General features: G+C 44.2%; 1 protein-coding gene across 1 annotated transcript; it reads left to right on the top strand.

Moving 5' to 3' along the window:
- Positions 1-1,589: 1,589 nt before the first annotated feature.
- LOC148103061 (keratin, type I cytoskeletal 13-like) lies at positions 1,590-5,093 on the top strand. Its single transcript, XM_087840205.1, has 7 exons — positions 1,590-2,104; positions 2,539-2,621; positions 3,617-3,773; positions 3,856-4,017; positions 4,273-4,398; positions 4,475-4,698; positions 4,832-5,093. The coding sequence occupies exons 1-7, from the start codon at positions 1,655-1,657 to the stop codon at positions 5,019-5,021; spliced, it is 1,392 nt and encodes a 463-aa protein (XP_087696331.1). The 5' UTR covers positions 1,590-1,654; the 3' UTR covers positions 5,022-5,093.
- The last annotated feature ends 5,247 nt before the right edge of the window (positions 5,094-10,340 follow it).

Here is a 10,340-nt window from a genome sequence, read left to right as displayed (position 1 = left end):
TAAAATTGAATTGAATTGGATGCAAATAACTTTGTTGTTTGCAAAACTTGTACATTGGATTTTAAAATGTACAATTTATATTTGCATTTAAAGTTATGAAATATGATTCATTAAACATGTTTGTGGTTGTTACAGTAAAAATATCACTTTTTCTACTCTGATTGTATGTTTTTTGTCTGATCTTAGATCAACTGTGTTAGTAAAGTCTGTCAAAATGAAAACATGACTGTAAATTCAGACACGTGAGGCTGTGCTGAAAAGAATGAAAACAAGGCAAATAATCAGTTTTTAAAGGTAAAATTAGGAGGGAAAATAGTTAAAAATGGCCGATTATACCCAGAGGGTTAAACGTTGTTTTTAAAAGTAATGCAATAGTTACTTTTCAAGTAATTAAGTACTTTTAGAATATTGTAACTCAGTTACTTTTTTGAAGAAGTAACTAGTAACTGTTATTAATTACGCTTTCAAAATAACTTACCCTGGTCAGGATCAGCAGCATTTGCCCAGATAAGGAAATTCTGGAGCCTTCTTGAGACTCCAGACTGGCTCAGGTCAGTGCTGCTGTGTGAAGCATGGAAAAGCTGCACAGGTCCAGTAACTGCATCAAGTCGTCTCAGTCTGAAGGCCAACAGAGCAGAGGCCCGACCTGGAGCCTGCAAGGAAAAGGAGAACAGGGAGGACGGAGAAAGGCTGGGCACCCAGACAGGGCCAGGACAGAGAGGAGCACTGGGCATATTATTTACTGGAGGTGAGATCATTTCAATTTAAACAACAGCAAAATTGTTTTTATTTGCATCACAAATTTCATGCAGATTTAATTTAATTCGTTTGCATCTTTTACAAGGTTCTCATCACGTCTGGCGTGCAGTCAGAAAACCTCGCCTTTGGCTTTTTGTTTAAAATGACACTATAACTATGTCAACAACTAGGACACTTTAACACTCAAAATATGAGCAACACTTTACTCCTTTTAAACCTAAGATTGAAATTTCACTTTAAAGTATGACAGTGAAACATCCCTGATGACTCGAAAGGACGTGTTTTATGCTTTATGGCTCTGGACAGGCATGGATGAAAAATGCATGTCAAACTGCAGGGCTGTGATTCTTCTTCTGTCTGGCCCAGAATCGATGGGCTAATGCTTATGCAGGATAATCTCTTGAGCTCTGCAGCTTTTCAGAAGTGTTTGGTTGAACTTTGGACCTCGAGTTTCAGCCGCTCCTCAGTTTACTGAAGATTAAACTGCTAAAGGAGCATGAAAGCAACACAACACATCAGGAGAGTCACTCCTGTGCGGCTGAGACAGGATTTGATCGGAGGCTCTAACTAAATATCATCTGTGTCTGAACTGGTTTCCTCGAACCTGTCAGCCCCTCTGATGTGAAATGAAACTTGGCGTGATGTCTGTTAATCACTGTGTTGACTGTAAGTGGATTGTGCATTCTTAGGCACACCCTAAACCATTAAGCTGTTCGTGACTGAAACAGTCACAGGTGTTTCCTCCCAGGCTCGGCGCCAGCTCACCATCATCCCTCCTCCTCCTCACTCGCTCATCTGAGAGTATAAAAAACCTGCGCTGTCTGAGCGCTCCACTTTCTCCTCTTCAGCTGAAGCAGAAAGACAGCATCCTTCATCCTCATCATCACACGACATCATGTCCTTTGTCAGGCCTGCTAGGGGCAGCAGCATGTCCTTTTCCGGTGCCATAGGAGGAGCCAGAATGTCCTCTGCTCCATCCGCAATGTCTCTGTATGGTGGTGGCGGTGGTGGCGGTGGTGGAGGTGGACGTGGAGGTGGATCTGCCTACGGCTTTGGCTTCAGCGGTGGAGCAGGTGGCGGTGGAGCAGGTGGCGGTGGAGCAGGTGGCGGTGGTTTCGGGTTTGGAGGTGGTGCTGGTGACAGCGTTGGGCTCTCTGCCAATGAGAAAGCCACCATGCAGAACCTGAACGACCGTCTGGCCTCCTACCTGGAAAAGGTGCGCAAGCTGGAGGCGGCCAATGCCGAGCTGGAGAAGAAGATCAGAGAGTTCTTGGAGAGGAAGACCTCCCCCTCCTCCAAAGACTACAGCCAGTACTACAAAACCATCGCAGAGCTGCATGGAAAGGTAGGCTCACCTTTGTTTAGTCACATGACCAAGGTGCACGCGCAGCATCGCTCAGCCTCGCATCAGCTTCATCTTCAGCTCCAGGGTCTGTTTCCCGAAGCATAAAAAGCAGTGCACTGCAGTCAGAGAGTAAAGCACCACATTTAAAAACACAAAGGAGGATGTGAAGGTGAATAAGAGTCAGAAGGAAACATCCGAGAAAGACGAAGGTGTGACATCACAGCCTCACACTTTTATCACTTTTCACAGAAACTAAGAAAATCTGTTTGTGCAGCACGAAGATAAAAGAAATGAGCAGATTAAAAACCTCACTGCAGAAATGTATCATTTATATTTATGATGACATCATCACATAAAGCTGAACTCGGCGCTCTGTAAGTTTGTCTTCACCTGTAAAATCTGATATTCTTAAACTGCCCTGTTTTCACCTTCAGATCCAGGATGCTGCCAAAATCAACGGTGCCATCTACCTCAACATCGACAACGCCAAGCTGGCCGCTGAAGACTTCAGGCTCAAGTGAGTGAACGAGTTTGTTAATGACGCCAGCAGTTCATTTGTGACACGTTGAATGAATGAAAAACATATTTCAGGGTTTGTTTTTCCAGTCAAACATGAATCAGGGGGACTCGTGTTAGAAGCACACGTTAATCTTAAGACCTCAGTCTGAGTTTTTTTGTTTCCTGTTCTCATGCTGTCCTCATAGCCCAGCATGAGCAGAGGTCTCTTTTTTTCCTCTTGTACTTTCCCATTGTAGTGTACATTTCAGTAGTTTTCTGTAATGCAGCCGTTCTCTGACTTGTACCCCATGTGATGTCCGTGTCGTGTGTGTAAGGTCGGGGGCGGGTTCATTCCACTGCATGTGGCGAATAAAATTAGAACTTGAACTTGAAAAGATTTTAATAAGCAACAGAAAATCCTCCTGCATAGCTGTGTGCAGCTTTTTAATTTATGACTTTGTCACGCCTGCAAACCACAGCATGACATGATAATTAAATAACGCTCTTTCAGATCCTAAACCACACCCACTTTTCACTCACTGTCAGTCTTATTTCCTTAAGGTAGCTCTTGCTGTATATTAGCACTATTCAGGCTTTGCAGTCACATGACCACTAACCATGTGATGTTAACTTGTTAACTTGTTAATGCTGGCAAACGGAAAAAGCCTAACCAGCACAGAAGTGTGCGTCCCCCTGTCGCTGGGCGAGAGAGAACCACCGCTGTGGTTACCAGTCCAGCGCTAAAGTCACGTTTACATGGAGGAGAGCAGCTCGTGTGCAAACAATCCTCCTAAAACAGGAAGCAACGAACGCTGGCCTTCAAAGTAAAAGCAACTTCTTTCTGCTGAAGCCAAAACATTTCAAACAGCAGAGCTTTTACATTAAACGTTCTTCAGTTTCAGTTTCACTGCTGCTCAGAGAGTCGTTGGTTTGCAGATAGTTCGACGGCTTAGATGCAACCAAATGAGGTTTTTCTGTTTCTGATTGTTCTGAATGCTTCGTGTTCTTCTGCAGGTACGAGAACGAGCTGGCCATGCGTCAGTCCGTGGAGGCCGACATCGCCGGGCTCAGGAGACTCCTGGATGAGCTGACTATGACCAGGACCGATCTGGAGATGCAGATCGAGGGCCTGAAGGAGGAGCTGGTCTTCCTCAAGAAGAACCACGAGGAGGTCAGTGAGTTCTTGCTCTGTGTTTGGGGATAAATAATATCCCAGCTATGTCCATTAATGTGTCTCCTGGTTGTATTTGTAGGAGCTGCTGGCCATGCGGACTCAGATGAGCGGTCAGGTAAACGTGGAAGTGGACGCTGCTCCTCAGCAGGACCTCAGCAAGGTCATGGAGGAGATCAGAGAGCACTACGAGGGTCTCGCTGCCAAGCAACGCAAAGACCTGGACGCCTGGTTCCAGGCGAAGGTGAGGCAGGATTTTTAACTCAGGAGATAAAGCCTCTGACTTCTTCTCTAGCATCACCAGGATGTTTCTTTCCATTCAGTTTTATTCATACAGAAGAAACCACAGCTGTTGTAAAGACTCCACAATAATACTAATGGCTTGTTTTGTAGACACCGAGCATGATGGCTGCATCATACCTGGTGCCTGGATGGACGAGGGGTGAATGACTTAATATTGATCTAAATAAAATCACAACATTGTTTTTGGTCCTTTCAGTCCGAAGCGCTGAACAAGGAAGTCGTCGCCAGCACAGAAACCATGCAGACGTCCAAATCAGAGATCACAGATCTCAAACGGTTGCTGCAGAGCCTGGAGATCGAGCTGCAGTCACAGCTCAGCATGGTCAGTATCACAGCACACAAAGGTTTTCATAGCTTTCCAGAAACGCACTGAGCCTCCTCCTCTGTGCCTCCTGCAGAAAGCCGGGTTGGAGGGCACGCTGGCTGAGACTCAGAGCCGCTACGCCATGCAGCTGTCTGGTTACCAGAACCAGGTACTCATGATGGAGGAGCAGCTGTCGCAGCTGAGGGCAGACCTGGAGCGGCAGTCCCACGAGTACCAGATGCTGCTGGACATCAAGACCAGGCTGGAGATGGAGATCGCCGAGTACAGGAGGCTGCTCGAGGGAGAGGGCGCCGGCAGGTCAGAGTCTTTACTGTGAAAACGTTCAGGACAGACAAATGTGAAAAATGCTTTAGTGACAGCAAACCAATGTTTCTGAAATATTTAAATTTAGTGATTAAATCCAGACTGTCCTGTTTGTCTCCTACTGCAGCATGACCACCAGCTCCAGAACCAAGGCCTCCACCACCGCCTCCACCGCCTCCACCACCTCCACCGCCTCCACCACCTCCACCACCTCCTCTGGGCCCACCAGCATCACCACCACAAAACAAATCGTCATCGTAGAGGAGGTCGTGGACGGGAAGGTGGTGAGCTCCCACAAACAAGAGGTCACCCTGTGAGTTCCAGCAGAGGGCGCTCTCACAGAAATAAACATGCAAATAAAAATCCGCTGAGGAGTTTCAGAATAAAAATGTGTTTTGTGTCTTTTGTTTGGGCTGAAATTCAAATTAAGTTCAGTTAAATTAATCAGGTCCAGGAAGTGATCAAATATACTGTGTTAGCTGTTGAGTCACAGTAATTTCAGGTTCCTCATCTTCAGAAACTGTCATGTAATTGGACGATTCACTCAAAAGCTGGTTAAAGGTGTGAAGTTGGTGACGGTGTTTCTGTGAAGCTGCAAGATGCAGTCAAAGGACAAATGTGTGAGATAGAGCAGGGAGATTGCACTCACGCATTTATCACTTCCAGGCTGGACGTTCTTTTCTTCATGATAGTGTAGCGTGAGGGTTCACTAGATGGTTTGGAATCTCTGAATAATTAGGAACAGCAAGATGGAAACTTTTTAGCAGCTTCTTTACTCTCAGCACACAGCAACAGCAACCCACACTTCCTGTGTGCATGAATACTTCACTGGCCTCTCAGAAGCCAGGAAATCTCATACATCAAAACAGGGAAAACAACCAGGTAGATATAACACATACTTATTACTGGTTTGAATATGCATGTCTAAACATTCAAATGTGTAAACATGTAAATATCAAAACACGTAACCACCAGATAGCTACATAACTAGCTTTATAACCTTTGTAAACACCTCTTTGTATATCATTTAAATTTACTTCTACACTTTACAATATCATAATTACACAAAGCTACAGACCCACTCTTACCCAATTAGCTAGCAGCTAATGACCCTCACACCTGTGCAGTTAATAATGTAACAGGGTCATAAATCACATCTAGTTATAATTACACAAAATGTGTTCTCAACCCCCAAAACGTTCCTGTTATACCTGACTGTTAGGACCTCCAAGCCTGTAGTTATGTTCATTATCAGTTAGAGCCCCTCCTCATTCTTCTTCTTTGGTGCAACCCTATAAATACAGTGCACCCCTCTGGCCTCTCCCCTTTGCTACAATTCCCCTGTGGGAGCGGTCGGTGTCATTTCTTTCCAACACTGTAAAACACACATATAATCCATATTTAGCCACCCTGATGTTTCTGATTGCGATTTTAGTTCAATTATTGTCATCATTATGCCTGTTTTTTGTTAGATGCTATAAATGTGTAGTATGTGTGTTCTAGGGAACGTGAATGCATGAATCGATCATTCTTGCTAGCTTGGAAGTTGTGGTGGGCTGAGCTAACCCTCTTCCCCACGTAGGAGCTGGAGCGGGCAAATTATTTATTTGGAGGTTTTTCTGTCACCTTTTATCGTCAGGATCAGACACAACGCGGAACCACACCGGTTACACACAGCACGCTCATTTGTTTCAGTTTGTCAGTTGCTACAAGACAACTGAACAACATGTACATAGTAACACTGCTGTGTGGTGGAGTCTACCGTGTACGCTGTACTCCTACTTACTGGTTTTAGTGGCACCAGTCTGCGGCTCCCAATTAATGTGCGTGCTCTTTGCAAGCTCTTCCCGGCTCATAACCGACGTGCTCTGCTGTCGAGGGCGAGCATTGGTTAAAAGTCATCATGTGACTGATGTGAGCAAGATGCTTTTATTTAGCAAATTATGATTTATAATTAAATGTTTTTGTTGAGGGGCACAGGCAGGACTCCACACACACACATTAAAAAAAGAGAGAAAGAAAAGGGCACCTGGGGCACCCAAGAGGAGAGGGGCAGGTGCTCAAGCCCCCTCCGCCCCCCTCGCTGCACGTGCCTGGGCCTACTCCATTGTTCTCTCCAACACAAGTCCGCTCAGGTCTAAGATATTTTAATATTAAGTGATTCTACATTACTCTGCTTTGGGGAGGAGTGTGGAGGACAACAGGCCAAAAATTCCCAAAACTGAAACCTTTATTGAACACAGTGAGCTGAGGGAGGCCCCACCCTGACAAACAAGACTCGTCTGGTACACTTATCATTATCTAAGTGTAAAATAAAGGTAAAGTTCAGAGGTTGCAAATTGTGTTTGCACTGCTTCACTTTTTCTTATTTTTACATTTTTACAATGTCACATCAGCGCATCTGTGTTTATTAATACATGTTTTATATAAATAATATAACTATACAGTCCAATTACACGCTGTAATGTTCCTTACTCTGACAAAGGAAGGCAGGTGATTGTGCTGATTACATGAACATTTGCCTGCAGTGTTGAAGCTGATCCCAGCAGACCGGTTTTACTGCTACATGAAAAGCATCCAAGGAAGTCCCTCAAATATGAGCCAGCATACTGCATGTGGGTGGATGAGTTTTAACGTGGCTGTCAGACACCATCAAAGGAAAGCTGCTCATAAACAAACAAATCATATAAACCCTGAAAATATTTAATCTTCATAAAGATTTGAGCCTCCTGCATGATTTATTTTTGATCAACCTATCTCTAATAATCAGCTATGTACCACAGGCCTTCAAGGTGGCTGCAGTTAAACCTTTACTCAAAAAGCATCTCTAGACCCAGCAGTCTTAGCTAATTATAGGCCAATCTCCAACCTTCCTTTCATATCAAAAATCCTTGAAAGAGTAGTTGTCAAACAGCTAACAGATCATCTGCAGAGGAATGGTTTATTTGAAGAGTTTCAGTCAGGTTTCAGAGTTCATCACAGCACAGAAACAGCTTTAGTGAAGGTTACAAATGATCTTCTTATGGCCTCTGACAGTGGACTCATCTCTGTGCTTGTCCTTCTTGACCTTAGTGCAGCATTCGATACTGTCGACCATAATATCCTGTTAGAGCGATTAGAACATGCTGCAGGTATTACAGGTATTGCACTGCAGTGGTTTGTATCATATCTATCTAATAGACTCCAATTTGTGCATGTAAATGGAGAGTCCTCTTCACACACTGAGGTTAATTATGGAGTTCCACAGGGTTCAGTGCTAGGACCAATTCTGTTTACATTATACATGCTTCCCTTAGGCAGCATCATTAGAAGACATAGCATACATTTACACTGCTATGCAGATGACACCCAGCTCTATCTGTCCATGAAGCCAGATAACACACACCAATTAGTTAAACTGCAGGAATGTCTTAAAGACATAAAGACCTGGATGGCCGCTAACTTTCTGCTTCTTAACTCAGATCAAACTGAGGTCATTGTACTCGGCGCTGAAAAGCTTAGAAATATGGTCTCTAACCAGATTCTTACTCTGGATGGCATTACCTTGGCCTCCAGTAACACTGTGAGGAACCTTGGAGTCATTTTTGACCAGGATATGTCCTTCAACGCACATATTAAACAAATATGTAAGACTGCGTTCTTCCATTTGCGCAACATCTCTAAAGTTAGAAATATCCTGTCTCAGAGTGACGCTGAAAAACTAGTTCATGCATTTATTACTTCCAGGCTGGACGACTGTAATTCATTATTATCAGGAAGTCCTAAAAACTCCCTGAAAAGCCTTCAGCTAATCCAAAATGCTGCAGCAAGAGTCCTGACAGGGACTAGAAAGAGAGCAGATTTCTCCTGTTTTGGCTTCCCTTCATTGGCTTCCTGTTAAATCCAGAATTGAATTCAAAATCCTGCTCCTCACATACAAGGTCTTAAATAATCAGGCCCCATCTTATCTTAATGACCTTGTAGTACCATATTACCCTATTAGAGCACTTCGCTCTCGCTCTGCAGGCCTACTTGTTGTTCCTACAGTATTTAAAAGTAGAATGGGAGGCAGAGCCTTCAGTTTTCAGGCCCCTCTTCTGTGGAACCAGCTTCCAGTTTGGATTCGGGAGACAGACACTATCTCTACTTTTAAGATTAGGCTTCAAACTTTCCTTTTTGCTAAAGCATATAGTTAGGGCTGGACCAGGTGACCCTGAATCCTCCCTTAGTTATGCTGCAATAGATGTAGGCTGCCGGGGGATTCCCATGATGCATTGAGTTTTTCCTTTCCAGTCACCTTTCTCACTCACTATGTGTTAACAGACCTCTCTGTATTGAATCATATCTGTTATTAATCTCTGTCTCTCTTCCACAGCATGTCTTTATCCTGTCTTCCTTCTCTCACCCCAACCAATCACAGCAGATGGCCCCGCCCCTCCCTGAGCCTGGTTCTGCCGGAGGTTTCTTCCTGTTAAAAGGGAGTTTTTCCTTCCCACTGTCGCCAAAGTGCTGCTCATAGGGGGTCATATGATTGTTGGGCTTTTCTCTGTATCTATGAAGCGCCTTGAGGCGACATTTGTTGTGATTTGGCGCTATATAAATAAAATTGAATTGAATTGAATTAACCTGTGCCTGACGTTCCTTCCCTGCTCGGTCCATCACAATACTCAAATGTTATCAAGAATAATGTTTCTTATTTTCATTCAAGTCAAAGTACATAGATATAAGTTTAAAACATATAAGCAAGCGTGATCACACAGCTTGTGTACTCAGGACCGATCATTCGGACGACTAAGTCGGTGACAGGCTGCTTTCACCCAGCGTCACCGAGTAGCAAGAGCAGCTCAGCTGAGCAGGGTCCGAGTGCAGCCGACACTCTCAGCCCAGACAGGTTAACCAGGGGAGGGCAATCTCAGTCCACGAGGGCCGGTGTTCCTGCAGGTTTTAGACGTGTCCTCGAGCCAACACAGTTGATTTAAATGGATAAATTTGCTCCTGAAGTTCTCCAGAGGCCTGGTAACAAACTAATCCTGTGATTCAGGTGTGTTGACCCAGCGTGAGATCTAAAACCTGCAGGACACCATCCCTCGAGGCCTGAGACTGCCCATCCCTGGGTTAACCCTTTAACAACAGCCTGTGTGTTGAAAACCAAAAGGCTGAATACAAACGTCTGTGAAGGTCATCCAGGTCATCGTAGGCTTTTTCTTTTTTTTACCTTTTTCCCACAAATGCACCCAATCTCAAACGGTCTTCGTTCAGTATGCAGCGATCTGACCAACCTCAGCCTCATTTCAAAGAATAACTTTAAAGTAGAAACTTTTTAAGTAGAAATAACTTCATCACAGCCGGTGTTATCTGTTAAAAGACATTTAATGTTCTAGATTAAACCAATAAATTATCAACCCTCTGATTTTCAAACTGTTAGATTTCACTTTTTCTCACCATGTTTTATTTCACAGTCGAGGAGAAGTCCAGTGACCTCTGATCAGGTCACAGTTTGGTTGAAAAAGGCAGTTTGTGAAGCTTCTTCTCAGGCTTATCTTCAACCCAACACTTGGGTGGAATTTTGACCCAATATTTGATCAAAGCTACCTGACCTATGACCCAACAGAAGTAGGCACATCACCGACTCCTGAGTCATGATTTCTGAACCAATA

Source organism: Neolamprologus brichardi, chromosome 4 (assembly GCF_056152115.1).
Source record: "Neolamprologus brichardi isolate AB-2024 chromosome 4, ASM5615211v1, whole genome shotgun sequence".
NCBI classification, from domain to species: Eukaryota; Metazoa; Chordata; class Actinopteri; order Cichliformes; family Cichlidae; genus Neolamprologus; species Neolamprologus brichardi.
This window is presented reverse-complemented; position numbering and strand designations above follow the sequence as displayed.